General features: G+C 48.2%; 1 protein-coding gene across 2 annotated transcripts in view; it reads right to left on the bottom strand.

Annotated features, from left to right (window-relative positions):
- gria4b (glutamate receptor, ionotropic, AMPA 4b) overlaps window positions 1–19,846 on the bottom strand; it is a 518,469-nt gene that overhangs the window by 247,457 nt on the left and 251,166 nt on the right. For both annotated transcript variants that reach the window (XM_072447036.1, XM_072447035.1), the window contains exons 4-5: window positions 17,485–17,669; window positions 28–81 (exon numbers count right to left, since the gene is read on the bottom strand). In XM_072447036.1, coding sequence (XP_072303137.1) covers window positions 28–81; window positions 17,485–17,669 — 239 coding nt within the window. The remainder of the gene's footprint in view (window positions 1–27; window positions 82–17,484; window positions 17,670–19,846) is intronic.

Raw genomic sequence — 19,846 nt, 5'->3', positions numbered from 1 at the left:
TCCTCACTGCTGTTGGTTGGTACTCACCAGATTGGCCATGATGTAGTGGTATCCTTTGACATGTTTGCCCACGCTGACGATCTGTGGAACCAGACAGAGAGAGGGGCACAGGTTAACCAGGTGAAGCCAGCCGTGTGAGGCGCCGAGCTGCTGTGGACGAGCGTGCTACACGGGCCGTCCAAAGACATGAGCGCCCGGCCTCGTCACGACCACGCAGCGGAATGAGAAGTCAACACTTGGCACGCGCGCAGACAGGGCGCGGCGCGGGGCTGACGCAGAGCAGAAGTGAAGGCCGACATCTGTGGAGAAATCCCGGCCAACGGTAGCTAATAAGTGTAGAGATGAAGCTGATTCACATTACGAGAAAAATAACTATGATCCCTCATCATTAGCGTACTTAAAGTCGTTTTTTTTAGTGATTGGCGCATGTTTGAGTAATCCTGTATTCTGCATTTGGGCTTCTAAAAATGTCAGTTTTCACCTGCCCTTGCTCACTGATTATGACTTGATTCTTGAAAATGTTGAAAACCAGCACAGAATCAGCTCAGCAGCTTTGGACAGGAAGTGGACACGTGACCTTTACCGGCGGCCATATTGGATCTACTCGCTAATGCATAGAAGCGTAAACCCCATGAATAAATCTGCAAAACCTGCTCAAATATCAGTCAAGTCTGAATCTTTACTGTTAGTTGTGGGGCAACAACAACAAATGACATTGTACTAAAGAACAGCAGCATTTCAGAACATAATTTAGTTATGTAAGGATTAAACAACAAGGAGTCACTGTAAACATGTCCTGAATATACATTTGCAGAACAGTATTCCAGTGTAGTCCTTTTTCATTTGGTGTTATTCAAAATACATTTACTTTTCTTAAATCAGAGGAAAAAATGTTGTATTTGATCATGAAATTCCGTCTTTAAACTGCTGTAGTGAGAAAAAAAGAAAACACAGCTTATAGTGAGAGAATGTGTGATTTTCCTGCTCTAATTTACGATGAAAGTTATCTCATTTTATTACTTGGTTTACGGATTTTTAAATGAAACTTTGTATGTCATCTCTGGTGACTTTAACCACGCCCTCTTCTCCCTCTTCTGTTCTGCCACATACACCCAGTATGTCTCCTGTCCCACCAGAGGCAATAAAACACTGGATTTATTCTTTGCCAACACCAAGGAGGCTCCTCCCCCTCCCTCCCCTGGGCAGCTCGGACCACACCCTTGTACACCTGAGCAGGCAGCCTGTGGTGCCCCGTGTGGTGAGGAGGTGGTCTGCTGAGAGCGAGGAGGCTCTGAGGGACTGTTTCAGCACCACTGTCTGGACTGAGCTCTATGGCCCACATGGGGAGGACATCAACACCATCACAGAGCATCAGGACTTCAGCACCATCACAGAGCATCAGGACATATCACAGAGCATCAGGACATCAACACCATCACAGAGCATCAGGACATCAACACCATCACAGAGCATCAGGACATCTGCACAATCACAGAGCATCAGGACATCAACACCATCACAGAGCATCAGGACATCAGCACCATCACAGAGAATCAGGACATATCACAGAGCATCAGGACATCAGCACCATCACAGGGCATCAGGACATCAGCACCATCACAGGGCATCAGGACATCAGCACCATCACAGAGCATCAGGACATCAACACCATCACAGAGCATCAGGACATCTGCACAATCACAGAGCATCAGGACATCAACACCATCACAGAGCATCAGGACATCAGCACCATCACAGAGCATCAGGACATATCACAGAGCATCAGGACATCAGCACCATCACAGGGCATCAGGACATCAGCACCATCACAGAGCATCAGGACATCAACACCATCACAGAGCATCAGGACATTAACACCATCACAGAGCATCAGGACATCAGCACCATCACAGAGCATCAGGACATCAACACCATCACAGAGCATCAGGACATCTGCACAATCACAGAGCATCAGGACATCAACACCATCACAGAGCATCAGGACATCAGCACCATCACAGAGCATCAGGACATATCACAGAGCATCAGGACATCAGCACCATCACAGGGCATCAGGACATCAGCACCATCACAGAGCATCAGGACATCAACACCATCACAGAGCATCAGGACATTAACACCATCACAGAGCATCAGGACATCAGCACCATCACAGAGCATCAGGACATCAACACCATCACAGAGCATCAGGACATCTGCACAATCACAGAGCATCAGGACATCAACACCATCACAGAGCATCAGGACATCAGCACCATCACAGAGCATCAGGACATATCACAGAGCATCAGGACATCAGCACCATCACAGGGCATCAGGACATCAGCACCATCACAGAGCATCAGGACATATCACAGAGCATCAGGACATCAGCACCATCACAGGGCATCAGGACATCAGCACCATCACAGAGCATCAGGACATCAACACCATCACAGAGCATCAGGACATCTGCACAATCACAGAGCATCAGGACATCAACACCATCACAGAGCATCAGGACATCAGCACCATCACAGAGCATCAGGACATATCACAGAGCATCAGGACATCAGCACCATCACAGGGCATCAGGACATCAGCACCATCACAGAGCATCAGGACATCAACACCATCACAGAGCATCAGGACATTAACACCATCACAGAGCATCAGGACATCAGCACCATCACAGAGCATCAGGACATCAACACCATCACAGAGCATCAGGACATCTGCACAATCACAGAGCATCAGGACATCAACACCATCACAGAGCATCAGGACATCAGCACCATCACAGAGCATCAGGACATATCACAGAGCATCAGGACATCAGCACCATCACAGGGCATCAGGACATCAGCACCATCACAGAGCATCAGGACATATCACAGAGCATCAGGACATCAGCACCATCACAGGGCATCAGGACATCAGCACCATCACAGAGCATCAGGACATCAACACCATCACAGAGCATCAGGACATCTGCACAATCACAGAGCATCAGGACATCAACACCATCACAGAGCATCAGGACATCAGCACCATCACAGAGCATCAGGACATATCACAGAGCATCAGGACATCAGCACCATCACAGGGCATCAGGACATCAGCACCATCACAGAGCATCAGGACATCAACACCATCACAGAGCATCAGGACATTAACACCATCACAGAGCATCAGGACATCAGCACCATCACAGAGCATCAGGACATCAACACCATCACAGAGCATCAGGACATCTGCACAATCACAGAGCATCAGGACATCAACACCATCACAGAGCATCAGGACATCAGCACCATCACAGAGCATCAGGACATATCACAGAGCATCAGGACATCAGCACCATCACAGGGCATCAGGACATCAGCACCATCACAGAGCATCAGGACATCAACACCATCACAGAGCATCAGGACATTAACACCATCACAGAGCATCAGGACATCAGCACCATCACAGAGCATCAGGACATCAACACCATCACAGAGCATCAGGACATCTGCACAATCACAGAGCATCAGGACATCAACACCATCACAGAGCATCAGGACATCAGCACCATCACAGAGCATCAGGACATATCACAGAGCATCAGGACATCAGCACCATCACAGGGCATCAGGACATCAGCACCATCACAGAGCATCAGGACATCAACACCATCACAGAGCATCAGGACATTAACACCATCACAGAGCATCAGGACATCAGCACCATCACAGAGCATCAGGACATCAGCACCATCACAGAGCATCAGGACATCAGCACCATCACAGAGCATCAGGACATCAACACCATCACAGAGCATCAGGACATCAGCACCATCAAAGAGCATCAGGACATCAACACCATCACAGAGCATCAGGACATCAGCACCATCACAGAGCATCAGGACATCAGCACCATCACAGAGCATCAGGACATCAACACCATCACAGAGCATCAGGACATCTGCACCATCACAGAGCATCAGGACATCAGCACCATCACAGAGCATCAGGACATCAGCACCATCACAGAGCATCAGGACATCAACACCATCACAGAGCATCAGGACATCAGCACCATCAGAGAGCATCAGGACATCAACACCATCACAGAGCATCAAGACATCAACACCATCACAGAGCATCAGGACATCAGCACCATCACAGAGCATCAGGACATCAGCACCATCACAGAGCATCAGGACATCAACACCATCACAGAGCATCAGGACATCAGCACCATCACAGAGCATCAGGACATCAGCACCATCACAGAGCATCAGGACATCAACACCATCACAGAGCATCAGGACATCTGCACCATCATAGAGCATCAGGACATCAACACCATCACAGAGCATCAGGACATCAGCACCATCACAGAGCATCAGGACATCAGCACCATCACAGAGCATCAGGACATCAACACCATCACAGAGAATCAGGACATCAACACCATCACAGAGCATCAGGACATCAGCACCATCACAGAGCATCAGGACATCAGCACCATCACAGAGCATCAGGACATCAGCACCATCACAGAGCATCAGGACATCAACACCATCACAGAGCATCAGGACTTCAACACCATCACAGAGCATCAGGACATCAGCACCATCACAGAACATCAGGACATCAGCACCATCACAGAGCATCAGGACATCAGCACCATCACAGAGCATCAGGACATCAGCACCATCACAGAGCATCAGGACATCAGCACCATCACAGAGCATCAGGACATCAGCACCATCACAGAGCATCACGGACATCAGCACCATCACAGAGCATCAGGACATCAGCACCATCACAGAGCATCAGGACATCAGCACCATCACAGAGCATCAGGACATCAGCACCTTCACAGAGCATCAGGACATCAACACCATCACAGAGCATCAGGACATCAGCACCATCACAGAGCATCAGGACATCAACACCATCACAGAGCATCAGGACATCAGCACCATCACAGAGCATCAGGACATCAACACCATCACAGAGCATCAGGACATCAGCACCATCACAGAACATCAGGACATCAGCACCATCACAGAGCATCAGGACATCAGCACCATCACAGAGCATCAGGACATCAGCACCATCACAGAGCATCAGGACATCAGCACCATCACAGAGCATCAGGACATCAGCACCATCACAGAGCATCACGGACATCAGCACCATCACAGAGCATCAGGACATCAGCACCATCACAGAGCATCAGGACATCAGCACCATCACAGAGCATCAGGACATCAGCACCCTCACAGAGCATCAGGATATCAACACCATCACAGAGCATCAGGACATCAGCACCATCACAGAGCATCAGGACATCAACACCATCACAGAGCATCAGGACATCAACACCATCACAGAGCATCAGGACATCAGCACCATCACAGAGCATCAGGACATCAGCACCATCACAGAGCATCAGGACATCTGCACCATCACAGAGCATCAGGACATCAACACCATCACAGAGCATCAGGACATCTGCACCATCACAGAGCATCAGGACATCAGCACCATCACAGAGCATCAGGACATCAGCACCATCACAGAGCATCAGGACATCAGCACCATCACAGAGCATCACGGACATCAGCACCATCACAGAGCATCAGGACATCAGCACCATCACAGAGCATCAGGACATCAGCACCATCACAGAGCATCAGGACATCAGCACCATCACAGAGCATCAGGACATCAACACCATCACAGAGCATCAGGACATTAACACCATCACAGAGCATCAGGACATCAGCACCATCACAGAGCATCAGGACATCAACACCATCACAGAGCATCAGGACATCTGCACAATCACAGAGCATCAGGACATCAACACCATCACAGAGCATCAGGACATCAGCACCATCACAGAGCATCAGGACATCAGCACCATCACAGAACATCAGGACATCAGCACCATCACAGAGCATCAGGACATCAGCACCATCACAGAGCATCAGGACATCAGCACCATCACAGAGCATCAGGACATCAGCACCATCACAGAACATCAGGACATCAGCACCATCACAGAGCATCAGGACATCAGCACCATCACAGAGCATCAGGACATCAGCACCATCACAGAGCATCAGGACATCAGCACCATCTGTTGTGAGAACACTGTTTCCTCCGGACGGTGTTTTCCAAACAAAAAGCCCTGGATTAACCGTGAACTGAAGGCTCTGCTGAAGGAGAAGAAGAGCCTTAAGGTCAGAACAAGGAGGAGCTGAGGACTGTGCAGGAGGAGCTGAGGAGGAAGATCAGGAGGAGGAGGAGGCTACAAGAGGAGGAGCAGCTGCAGCAGGAGAACATTCAGGGAGTGTGGAGAAGCCTGAAAACCATCTCAAGCGGGTTCCACACCGCCGAAGCGTCCAGTTTACATTCAAAGTCTATGGTAAACGCACGTCCAGCACGTAGTGCGTTATCCGCGGCACAATTTCTTCGTTTTTGCGGCGCGATTGGTGCGTTTTCTTACGCTCTCGACGCTTTGAGCACATAATTATGAGCCGGCCGATGCGGCCGATGCGGCTTACGCGACGTGTTCAGATATGTTGAGGTCTCTGCAGCTGAAGCGTAGCAGCCGCCGCAGCAGCCAATCAGAGCTGACATATTCATGTCTGTCATACTCGCACGCAATTAATGTCATTCATGATGTAAATAAGAGTGTTTACTTTATTATTAGTAGTAGTATTATTTGTCTTATGCCAGCTATTTTTATTATTATTATTTTATTTTATCTTTATTTTAATTTTCTGCCCTCCATTCCCTATCAAGATATGAGAGGACCAGGTTTTGTTAATAAGAGTTTTTGTTTTTGTTTATAAGAGTTCTTCTATTAAGAGTGTTTTTTAAACTTCCTATAAGTGATTTTATCTTATCTTATAGAAACGCTCTTTATGACTCCACAGCTCCACCTGGTGTTTGGACACTTCCCAGACCCAGCTCTGGCTATGCTGCTAATTTTCAAGTTCAAAATGACATTTCCATGGTGCCCTGAAGAAGGCATAAAACACTGCATTTGAAGCATTGTCACTTAGAATGAAAGCGCAAAGATACGAAAAACATGACATATCTCAGCCTCAAGTATTTGAAAAGCCAGTATATATCTCTTTTAAAAGGGCAGTAATGACCCTGTGTCTGCCTCCGTCACCAGTACAGCTGCAGTTCAGAGCAGCTCACGTTCAGAAACATCTGCTCACACACTTTGAACTTCTGCTGTGAACAGGAGCTAATGAGCTCTAGTCCCTTTGGATTGTCTACATAAACAGGTGGAGGTGTTTCTTCTTCTTAAAGAAATGGGAATTGAAATACGTAGGGTTACATGAGCCACGTTTTGCCATTTTTCATGAGCTAAACCTAAAGATATTCAACTTTTTTATATTCACAAAAATGATAAAATGTTGTTCACAGATTTTTCTAAATCTGTATTAGCAATAAATTCTCCTTTGCTGAGATAATCCATCTCAAGATGCTGATCACACAGAATGAATATTGTGCCTTAGGCTGACCACAATAAAAGGATGTTTGCTCTATGGGCGGGGTCTGGAGGGAGTCAGTAACAGGTATGGAACTCCTCCAGGTTTCTACGCTTTTTTCCCAAAGAGTTTTTTTTTTGTAGTTTTTCCTTGCCGAGAAGGAGAGTCTAAGGACAGAGGACCCTGGGACATCGTCCCTCGCCACCACAGACATTGTCTGACTTCATCGCCACCACAGACATTGTTGATTCATTTCTCCCTGTGGCCCTCAGAGGCAACTGTTGTTGTGATTTTGGGCCTTACAAAAATAAATTGATTTGATTTTTGCCTCACGCAGTGTGACACATCTCTTTCGTAAAGGTGTGGCCATAATGTACAGAGATGTTCAGTTTTATCACACAGGACAATTCCACAGATGTCGCGAGCATGCTGACTGCAGGAATGTCCATTAGAACTGTTGCCGTGCATTTAATGTTCATTTCTCTATATTAAGCCGTTTCCAAAGGCATTTCATAGAATTTGGCAGTACATCCACCTCACAACCGCAGAGCACGTGTTACCACACCAGGCCAGGACCTTCACATCGAGCATGTTCATATTCAAGATAGTCTGAGACCAGCCACCCAGACAGCTGCTGCAACAAAGGTCAGGACACCAGCGTCTTCCTGAAGATGTGAGACAGGCTCTAGCAATGTTCAAATCCAAGCAAAACAGTTCTGTTTAGCTGTGCATATGACTGAAATTATTTTCTTTGCACTCTTCTCTTTTATGTCTTAAAATGCTCTGTGATTTCTGTCATGTCTTTATGATTTTAATGCATTTTTTCCTGCTGTGAAGCACTTTGACTTGCCTTGTGTACGAATTGTGTTCTACAAATAAACTTACCTCGTCTTGCCTATGGAACTCTATGGGGGGTTTGGATCAATGATGATTGGATTCTAGACAGTTGTGATGAGATGTGAACACAACCTATTGTTGTGTGCACCTGCCAGGGGTCTGCACCTGCCAGGGGTCTGCAGATGCAAAGTCACAGAAGCTCCTTTTTTTAAATTCAAAATAGGATTGCTTCTCTTTTGGCGGTGTATATGAGCTTGGGCAACATTTTGGCATTGCTGTACCATAAAACCATATCTCCATATTACAATATCTGAAAAACTGCTGCATTCGCCTTTGAGAACATGAAAATCAGAAAAGGGTTTATTGCCATTTGTCAGTAAACAAAATTTACAGACATAGGAACTTGTCCTGGTGATTCAGTGCAACACAAACAACAAAACATTGAACAATGAATACTGAACGGCATGATATGTACATAATAAAATATAAAGTATAACATTATGTAGTAGTGCAATAGGAAGTGGTGGTATGTACATAATAAAAACTAAAGTTAAGTAGAGCAATAGGAAGTGACAATGCAGTTAGTGCAGGTGCTTAGGCAGTGTTCATGAGTCCAACGGCAGAGGGAAAGAAACTGTTCTTGTGACGGGAGGTTCTGGTCCCGATGGACCGTAGCCTCCTGCCTGAGGGGAGTGGCCTCCTGCCTGAGGGGAGTGGCTCAAATAGTTCATATCCAGGATGAAAAGGGTCGGCTGTGATCCGACCTGTTCGTCCCAGAGTCCTGGAAACCTACAGGTCCTGCAGTGATGGAAGTCTGCAGCCGATCACCTTCCAGGCAGAGCGCACAATGCGCTGTAGTCTCTGTTTGTCCCTGGCTGTGGCTCCAGAGTACCACACGGTGATGGAGGAGGTGATGGAGGAGGTGAGGATGGACTCAATGATGGCCGTGTAGAACTGCACCATCATCTGCACTGGCAGATTGTCTTTCTTCAGCTGCTGCAGGAAGTACATCCTCTGCTGGATCTTCTTGATGAGGAGCTGATGGTGGCTCCTCCCACTTGAGGTCCTGGTGATGGTGGCTCCTCCCACTTGAGGTCCTGGTGATGGTGGCTCCTCCCACTTGAGGTCCTGGTGATGGTGGCTCCTCCCACTTGAGGTCCTGGTGATGGTGGCTCCTCCCACTTGAGGTCCTGGTGATGGTGGTGCAGAGGAAGTGGAGGGAGTCCACAGTGGAGATGGGGGAGTCTGAGATGGTGAGGGGGGGGCTGGGGGGCTGTGACTTTCCTGAAGTCCACGATCATCTCCACTGTCTTCTGGGCGTTGAACTCCAGGTTGTTACCGCTGCACCAGGACACCAGCCGCTCCACCTCCTGTAGACAGACTCATCCCCGTCCAAGATGAGCGCGATGAGGGTGGTGTCGTCATGGCGATGAGGGTGGTGTCGTCATGGCGATGAGGGTGGTGTCGTCCGCAAACTTAATTAGTTTTACGGAGTCGTGGCTGGAGGTGCAGCAGTTTGTGTTCAGGGAGAAGAGCAGGGGAGAAAGTACACAGCCCTGTGGAGCTCCTGTGCTGATAGTCCGCTGTCTGAGATATTCTTCCCCAGCCGCACGCACTGCCTCCGATCCGTCAGGAATTCAGTGCTCCCCCTGCAGGTGGAGTCGGTGCTCCCCCTGCAGGTGGAGTCGGTGCTCCCCCTGCAGGTGGAGTCAGGCAGGTTGAGCTGGCAGAGCTTGTCCTGGAGCAGAGCAGGAGGTGGTGTTGATGCAGAGCTGAAGTCCACAAACAGGATCCTGGTGTAGGTTCCAGGGGAGTCCAGGTGCTGCAGGTGAAGTGGAGAGCCAGGTTGATGGTGTCGTCCACAGACCTGTTGGCTCTGTAGGTGAACTGCAGTGGGTCCAGCAGTGGGTCCAGCACTGGGTCCAGCAGGGGGTCCAGCAGCGAGGAGGTGAGGGACTTGAGGTGGGGGAGGACCAGGCGTTCAAATGACTTCATGACTACAGACGTCAGTGCCACAGGTCTGTAGTCATTAAATCCAGTGATCCGGGGCTTCTTGGGGACAGGGACGATGATGGACGTCTTCTAGCAGGCTTGGACATGGCATGACTCCAGAAGGTGTTAAAAATGCCAGTGAAGACAGGGGCCAGCTCGCCTGCGCAGTGTCTAAAGGGGCTTCCACACCGCCGCGGCCGAAGCGTCCAGTTTACATTCAAAGTCTATATTAAACGCGCGTCGAGCACGTAGTGCGTTATCCGCGGCGCGATTTCTTCGTTTTTGCGGTGCGATTGGTGCGTTTTCTTAAGCTCTCGACCCTTTGACCGCGCGTATGAGCCGGCCGAGGCGGCCGATGCGGCTTACGCGACGCGTTCAGATATGTTCAGGTCTCTGCAGCAGAAGCGTAGCAGCCGCCCCAGCAGCCAATCAGAGCTGACGCTCCATTGACGTACGTACGTACGTATTGCCCCTCGCATTTCCGGTATTCCCCGTGGAATTCCCCAAGAAGCGCCACTTTTTCCTTGCTCTGCTCGTCAACAATGGCAGACGAACGATTGATTGTGGCTGTTTGTGGGAGAAAGGAGCTGTACAATGTGTTTACGGTGGAACAGAGACAGAAACAAACCAAAAATGCGAAAACAAAACTCTCGATATCTGCCATTTTACACAATGAAAGGCCACACCGACAACAACAACTCCACTGCTCATGCGACAACATCTCTACTGCGCATGTGCGCAGAGAGCTCGAGCGCGCCGTACGCGCACCTGTGTATAGTGCCCGGGGAGTCGAAAGCGCGCGTCCGGTGCGTAAACCTTTCAAATGTACACGTGCTCAAATTCTGCGTCGGGCGCAATTAGGCGTCTGCGGTCTGTACGTAGCTTTAAGGTGGCCGGGGTGACACCATCTGGTCCAGCAGCTTTTCGCGAGTTGGATTTGCGGAATAGTCTGTTTACATCCTGTTCCTGGACTGTGAGAGGGGTGGAGGAGGTGGAGGGGACCAGGGTCGGGTTGGCAGAGGTGGCCGCAGTGGGGGAGGAGGTGTCAAATCTGCAGTAGAAAGAGTTGAGTTGTTGGGCCAGTTTTCTATCGTCAACAGAGGGGGGGGGGAGCCCACTCCACACAGAGGCGGGGTTGTTGTTTGAGAACTGCTGCTTGAGAACATGATGTTATACGGCCGTTATCTACAGGTGTTAAGGGGCACTTAAACCCTGGCCCATTGCATACACTGTCCATTCTATAGTCATTGACACAGACACGTTACATGGGTCATATGGGGAGACCACAGGGACGTGCTATGGAGGATGTGGTCAAGGACATACTCACATTAAATGTGGACTCAGCCAGAGGGCCATTCTTCAGTTAACAGATAGAACGCTCCTGGCACTAAGGTACAGTGATGCTTAAAAGCTTTACAAGTTTACAAGGCCAAGAACCTCGGAAAGCGTTTAGCCGTTTTTCAGGGAAATTTGATTTGCAGTTGCATTAAAACTTTTGCAAGACAAGACTTTGTATACCTTCACGGACCTCAGACCTTAGACCTGAAACAAAGCAGAACGATACAGGAGGGATTATAATGAGAACCAGGACAGATCGCTCCAGCAGCCGCAGCAGAGGTGAGTTTGTGCACTAGTCTTCACCTCCAGGGCCGTACTCGTGTCCTGCTCACATTCAGCACTGGTACACCGGGTCCCATTACGATGGCCCCTTCGCCCCGGCTGAACGCTGTGTGATGTGGGACAGGCAGAGAGCACATGGACGGACTCTATAACCACTTTAAGATAAGACAAAATAAGATAAGAGAAGATATTCCTTTATTGTCCACACATGGGGGAAATTTCATTGTTGCAATGCAGGTAGATACAGAGGAAAAGGACAGATAACTTATAGGAAGTTTAAAAAATAGAAGAACTCTTATAAACAAAACCACTTATAAATAAAAACTCCTATAGACAAAACCTCTGGAGGGGAAAAATAAAGATAAAATAAAAACAGCTGGCGTAAGACAAAATAATACTAATAATAATGGTAAAATAAACACTCTATTTACATCAGTTATATGCACCTGAATGTGACATTTATTGCGTGTGAGTATGACAATAATTGCACATGAATATGACGGTATTGCACATGGTTAAGTCAGTATTGCACGTGTTCAGGGCAGTGTTTGTTATAAAGTCTGACAGCAGCAGAAGGAAAGACCTGTGAAACGTCTCCTTCACACAGCGAGGGTGGATCCAGAGCGGACAGAGTGTCCTGCAGGGGACAGAGTGTCCTGCAGGGGGTGGGACTCATGGTCCAGCAGAGTCCAGAGCACAACCCAGGACGGAGCTTTGTCCAGCTTCTTCCTCTCCCTCTCTGTGATGATGCTTCTCCAGCAGACCACCCCTACAGGAGCTGATTCCACCACAGAGTCAGAGAAGGTCTTCAGGAGGCTCTTCCTGTACTGTCTGTGATATGAGTCCAGTCCAGTTTGTGGTTCAGATGAACACCAGGTCCTTGTATGAGTCACTCTCTTAATGTCCCGTCCCTGGATGTTCACTGGTCAGGGGGGCGTGGCCTCTGTGGAAGTCCACCATCATCTCCTTGGTCTTCTGCAGGACACAGCTCCATGTCTGAGGTCTGCAGTGTAGAGGGTGAAGAGAAAGGGCGCGAGGACAGTGCCCTGGGGCCCCCACACTGCAGGTCCAAGTGTCAGACACACAGTCCCGTGCTCTCACAAACTGGGGTCGGTCTGTGAGGTAGTCCAGGATCCACTCTGCAGGTCGTACTCCACATCAGCCGTCTCCAGCTTGTCCCTCAGGAGCTGATGGTGTTGAAGGCACTGGAGAGATGAAAGAACAGGATCTTCACAGAGCTGCCAGGCTTCTCCAGGTGAGAGAGAGAGCGGTGCAGCAGGGAGATGATGGCGTCCTCCACTCCGATGCCAGGCCGGTATGCAAACTGCAGCGGGTCCATGGCTGAGCTCACGGTGGAGCGGAGGTGGTCCAGGACCAGCTCCAGTGTCTTCATCAGGTGGGACGTGAGAACCACCGGCCTGAAGCTGTTCAAGTCTTTGGTGCGCGGTGTCTTGGGCACAGGTACCAGACAGGAGGTCTTCCAGACCTGTGGTACCAGCCTCAGCTTCAGGCTCATGTTGAAGACATGCTCCATAACTCCACACAGTTAATCTGCAAGACTTAAGGAGCCTGGGGCTGATGCCATCAGGTCCTGCTGCCTTCCTCACTTTAATCCTCTTCAGCTCACTCCTCACCTGTGCTGCTGTGACAGTCAGTGGTTGGCAGGGGGACTGTGTGCTGGGGGGATGGGTGAGTCCAGGCGAAGTGGGGAGCTGATGGGCCGGAGCAGAGGTGTGAAGGGGAACGGGTGCTTTACAGTTTTTTACGATTGAATAAACACTAAAATCTAAAGTTTTGCCCAATCATCAAAACCTCAAACTCAAGGAGCAAAACTCGGCCTCAGATTTACACTGTAACACAATAAGTCAGTTCACACTTCGTGCACAACAACACACACAGTGATTTGCAACACTGAACACAGTTGTGCATTTAGACACAGAAGTTTATCAAGATGTCACTTCTGCAGTTCTAAAGCACTGACAGTCTAATGACCACACCCATGTGCCAAATGACCACACCCATGTGCCAAATGACCACACCCATGTGCCAAATGACCACACCCATGTGCCAGTTGATTGAACACTGCCATCCGGCGCGCAAACACGAAATCGCTTAAACCAATCAGGGTTAGGGTTAGGGATGAGAGGGGGAATCGGAGGAGGAGGAGAAGGAGGCAGAGGCTTTTCAAAGAATTACAGTAAGCGCAGAGCACACACACCACACACACATCTTCTGCATCCTCCAGGCTACAGTACAGGATAAAGGCCAATTCATACTTCACAGGACACGAGAAGTTTGTTTTTACATCTAGAGCTGCAACAACAACACTTCTAACTTCTAACACTTCTTTTGGGCTCAGACCTTTTATAATCCATAAACTCAAAAACAGCTGTTGCTATAGTGTTGCTATGGAGATTGTCAACAGTGCAGTGGCAGCAGTACTGTAACTGTATGTTAATCAAAAGGCCTGAAATGTAAATTAATCTCACAAAAGAGAAACACATAAACGGTTAGCCATGCCCACTTTGAGAATCCAACCAATCACAGCGCAGTTCTACTTGCCTGTTGTCTAGAATGAGGGCTGAGTTCTTGCCTCTTATAAGTATGTTCTGGCCTTTACCTTTGATGGCCTAGCCTTTTAGGCTGGAGTGCCAGTTTTGCATTCAAAGTATTATCTAAAATAAAAATGTGAAAAGTTTACGCACTCAGCAGTGACTTTTAACAAGGCTTTGACTAAATAGGTTGATGGGTTGGTACCAGCCATAACCCTTTGGATTTTTTAGAACTTGTGTTATTTGAGGGCTAATGTTAATGGCTAAAGGAAATACAGGGGACTGGCTCTGGGGTCCCTCAAATCTTCTTGGACTTGTCAAGTTGCAGAGCATCAGCATCAAATTCAATCAAAAAGCAGCATTCTCACAGCTGATGCTAACTTGTATTAAAACTAGAGCTGGGCATGCTATTGTGCTTGATTTTGATTCATTATTTTATCGTGCGATAACCCAGGTCAAGTACGTTTATCAGTCAAAAAACCTGTATGAAAGAGCCCTGCTCAGGTCAGCGAGCCGCTCTCCCTCACTCTCTCCAGCTCAACTCTAAAACAACACGTTTATCATCAATAAACAGCATTCTTCTTAAATCTTAACTGTAATTATTTTCACTGCGTTGTAGTGAGATGTGTATTCTAACTTGTCATATGCACTTTCAATAACATTCCAAATCCTAAACATATCAAAAGGGGTATTTAAGAACCAAAAATGATTAACACATTGTTTACTGACCTTTGTTTAATTAATCATGTGCTTGAATTTAAAGAAGGCTGTGGCTCCAGAGCCGCGGCGCGGTCAAATAGCCTCATGGCTAACCCTAACCCTACCCTAACCCTACCCTAACCCTAACTATAACCCTAACCCTAACCCTAACTCTAACTCTAACCCTTAACCCTACCCTAACCCTAACCCTACCCTAACCCTAACCCGCAGTTTCAGGAGCTGCGGCACGGCCATATAGCCTCATGGCTAACCCTAACCCTACCCTAACCCTAACTCTAACCCTAACCCTAACTCTAACCCTAACCCTTAACCCTACCCTAACCCTAACCCTAACCCTAACCCAGCAGTTTCAGGAGCTGCGGCACGGCCATATAGCCTCATGGCTAACCCTAACCCTACCCTAACCCTAACCCTAACCCTAACCCTAACCCTAACCCTAACTCTAACCCTAACCCTAACCCTAACTCTAACTCTAACCCTAACCCTAACCCTACCCTAACCCTAACCCTACTCTAACCCTGGCCATATAGCCTCATGGCTAACCCTAACCCTACCCTTACCCTAACCCCTAACCTTAACCTAACCTTAACCTTAACCCTAAACTTAACCTCAACCCTAACCCTAACCCTAACCTTAACCCTAACCCTAACCCTAACCCTAACCCTGGCCATATAGCCTCATGGCTAACCCTAACCCTACCCTAACCCTAACCCTAACCCCTAACCTTAACCTAACCTTAACCTTAACCTTAACCCTGACCCTGACCCTAACCCTAACCCTAACCTTAACCTTAACCCTGACCCTGACCCTAACCCGGCGCGGTCAAATAGCCCAGCAGTTTTAGCCGCGCACCGCGGCTCTGTAGACACTCCCTTTAAAGAAATGCGATCGCTGCCCAGCTCTAATCAAAATGTATTATACATATATATTCTTTTTTTTTTCAAGAATTTCTAGAATTAGCGTTAGCATTAACCCACATACATCACCTTTGTGTCCTTTGTCTTTGACGTCTTATCAGGACGTCTCATCTAGCACAACTCATTGTCCCGGCCTGAACTTTAAGTGTTTATTCATTTTGGTAAAAACCCCATGGAGATAGATTTGGGTGGGATTAGTAATGCTAACAGTGAACTAGCCGGGCGCTGCTGTGCACTGATTTGGCATAGCCTTTATTAAACCTTAACCTTAACCTTAACCTTAACCCTAAACTTAACCTCAACCTCAACCCTAACCCTAACCTTGGCCCTAACCCTAACTTAAACTTGTTAAACTCTTTAAAACGTTCATTTGGTTTTCTGTGGCCTCAAGTAGGTTTTGGTTTAAAAACAGTTACATCAACATTTGACCTCCTGTAGGTGTGGCCTGCTGGAGCAGCAGCATCACAGAGAGGGAGAGGAAGAGGCTGGACAAAGTCATCAAGAAGTCCAGCTCTGCTCTGGACTCGGTGCAGGAGGTGGGGGACAGGAGGGTCCTGGCTAGATTCACATCTATGCTGGACCATGAGTTCCACCCCCTGCAGGACACTCTGTCCCCTGCAGGACACTCTGTCCGCTCTGGAGAGCAGCTGAAGGAAAGGTTTCGTAGGTCTTTCCTTCTGCTGCTGTCACACTTTATAACAAACACTGTTAGTCCTGAACACTCACAATACTGACCTAACCATGTGCAATTCCGTCATATGTGCAATTACTGTTGGAATTCATGTGCAATTCATGTGCTGTCGTGACACATATTCATGTGCAATTACTGTCGTGATCACATGCAATGGTATTTATTTATTTATTTATTTATTTGTCTATGAGAGTTTTTATTTATTTATAGGAGATCTTCTACTGAAAGTGTTTTTCAGACTTCCTATAAGTGATCTGTTCTTCTGTATCTACCTGCGTTGCACCAATGAAATTTCCCCATGTGGGACAATAAAGGAATATCTTAAATCTTAAGTCAGACCTTACTCTTCACTGATATGTTTTCTAATATTTATCAACAGTATGATTATATAAGTTTGATTCTGTTGAAAATAATAGATGATGACAAATCTGATAGCTTATTGTTATTTTTATCCCATATTAGACTCATTGTTTTATGTTGCACCGAATCACCAGGACAAGTTCCTATGTTTGAATTTTTTTCATTGACAATGGCAATAAATCCTTTCTGATTCTGATTCTGATTCTGATTCTGATTCTGATTGCACGGTTCAAGAGCGTACTGCTATACCTGTGCCTGTAAGGATAGTAAGCGTGTGGTTCTGACCTGCTCCAGCATGTTCTGCAGCCGCTCGGCCTCCAGGTCCATGACAAACTTCTTCTCCTGTCGTCGGTCCAGGTCTTCCAGCAGACGGCGGTAGTTGGCGTCATTGAAGTTCTCCACACAGATGGCACTGACCTGCCAGTTGTTCTGCCCAGCCTTCTCCATGATGGCCTGCAGGATGGCGTACCCTGAAGAGCCACAACACTATGTTACTCACTTTACAGACATTAGCTTCAGTCTGTTCGGCTCAAATATGGACCTTATTGGAACATGTACTAGGCTCATGTTCACCTGACAGGGACCTTCAGCTCTGACAAAGGTCGGATTCTATACAACAAGAAGTTTTGAATGTTTTTAAACGCTCAAAATTAAGTTAGAATTAGCCTTGCTTAGCTTTCATCTCTTCCAAACCAGCGCCCTTGCTAGCTCCCTCGATGCTGGTGTCCCGATTCAATAAGCACATGTCCCTCCATGTGTGCTTAAAAATGTGAAACCTGCAGTAATTTGCAAATCCAGGAAGAAAACGCGCCTGGTGGCCGGGTCTTTCCCCACGGGGCCCAGCCGGGCACAGCCCGAACGAGCGACGTGGGGCCACCCTCCCGTGGGCCCACCACCCGCAGGAGGATCCGTAGGGGGCCGGTGCAGTGTGATCTGGGCTGCAGTCGACGGCAGGGGCCTCGGCGACCAGATCTCCGGACACAGAGACTAACTCTGGGGACATAGAATGTCCCCTCGCTGGGGGGAGGAGCCTGAGCTTGTGCAGGAGGTTGAGCGATATCGACTAGATATAGTCGGCCTCACCTCCAGCACAGTTTCGGTTCTGGAACCATCTCCTCGAGAGGGGCTGGACGCTCCACTTCTCTGGTGTTGCCGGCGGGGAGAGGCGGAGCTGGTGTGGGCGGAGCTGGTGTGGGCGGAGCTGGTGTGGGCGGGGCTGGTGTGGGCTTATAGCCCCTCAGCTTCAGCCGCCACGCGTTGAAGCCCCAGATAAGCGGATTTAATGTTATTATTGATATAATTTGAACGTGACTTATGGTTAACGAAGTGGTTTTTCATTCAGACACAATTTCATTAACACATACATAATGTAGCACACCATGTATTTGTGTTACTGGACCAAAGTAGCAGGTCTGAAGGTACTTTTAACCAATCACTTCAGTCTCTCCTCTCAGGAACCCCACGCTAAAGCAGTAGCAGAACCATAACCACAAGTTTCAAATTGTCTCTCTTGCTTCTAAATCCTTCCCAAACTCTTTAAGTCAGCTCAAATGGCTTTATTTTCATATACTGCCCTGTTTTGCTGATTAAAATTGCCTGCCAAACTCTAAAAGTGCAGTGTTTTGTGGGCCCAGTATGGAGGAGAATAAACGGTTCTTAGTGGAGTCTGGCGTGACTAAACAGTGCAGCTTGGCAGAGACGAGTGCTTTGTGAATGTGACAGAAGACTGAAGCGCCGCACTCAGGGGGGCCTTGTGATGGGGGCCCAATCACACAGAGCTTTGTGGGGCAGCCAGAGCAGAGGCTGGTGTGGGGCCCAGAGGGAGGAGAGGCGCAGGGATGGAGCGGGGATGGAGCGGGGATGGAGCGGGGATGGAGCAGGGATGGAGCAGGGATGGAGCGGGGATGGAGCGGGGATGGAGCGGGGATGGAGCAGGGATGGAGCAGGGATGGAGCGGGGATGGAGCGGGGATGGAGCGGGGATGGAGCAGGGATGGTGCAGGGATGGAGCAGGGATGGAGCAGGGATGGAGCGGGGATGGAGCGGGGATGGAGCAGGGATGGAGCAGGGATGGAGCAGGGATGGAGCAGGGATGGAGCGGGGATGGAGCGGGGATGGAGCGGGGATGGAGCAGGGATGGAGCAGGGATGGAGAGGTGAAGTGAATATGACAGGCTTGTGTGTTGTTCTTCATAGTTTTCATCAGTCAAGTGGCCCAACAGGAACAGGAAGTAGAGATGGGTTCCAAAAAGTCATCAGTAAAGCTCAGTTTCCCCCTTGGGACCCGCGCATACCTTTTCCAAAGGTTTGGGCTGGTACTATCCCCTCGACCACGTGTAAGAGAAAGCCTTGTTAAAGGCCATTGCTGATGCATAAACCTTTTACTGTTTTATTATAGATAAGAATTAGAATGTAAAACTGGATAACTCACTTTAAGGGTAGAACTCTGATTTGTTTCCAGTAAGAGTCTAGTGACTCTCTCTCTCTCTCTCTCTCTCTCTCTCTCTCTCTATATATATATATATATATATGTATCTGTCTGCCTCTCTCTCTTTGTGACAGTTTTCCATTTGTTAAATTCCTGAGAACATTGTTCTCAGCTTTTGATTGTTTGATTTTCTAACCTTCTGTTTGTTAAATCAACAATTC

Source organism: Eucyclogobius newberryi, unplaced genomic scaffold, assembly GCF_026437365.1.
Source record: "Eucyclogobius newberryi isolate DKJ021-1_F unplaced genomic scaffold, fEucNew1.0.hap1 SCAF_15, whole genome shotgun sequence".
NCBI classification, from domain to species: domain Eukaryota; kingdom Metazoa; phylum Chordata; class Actinopteri; order Gobiiformes; family Gobiidae; genus Eucyclogobius; species Eucyclogobius newberryi.
Note: the sequence above shows the minus strand (reverse complement) of the source record. Positions and strands in the feature narration are given on the sequence as shown.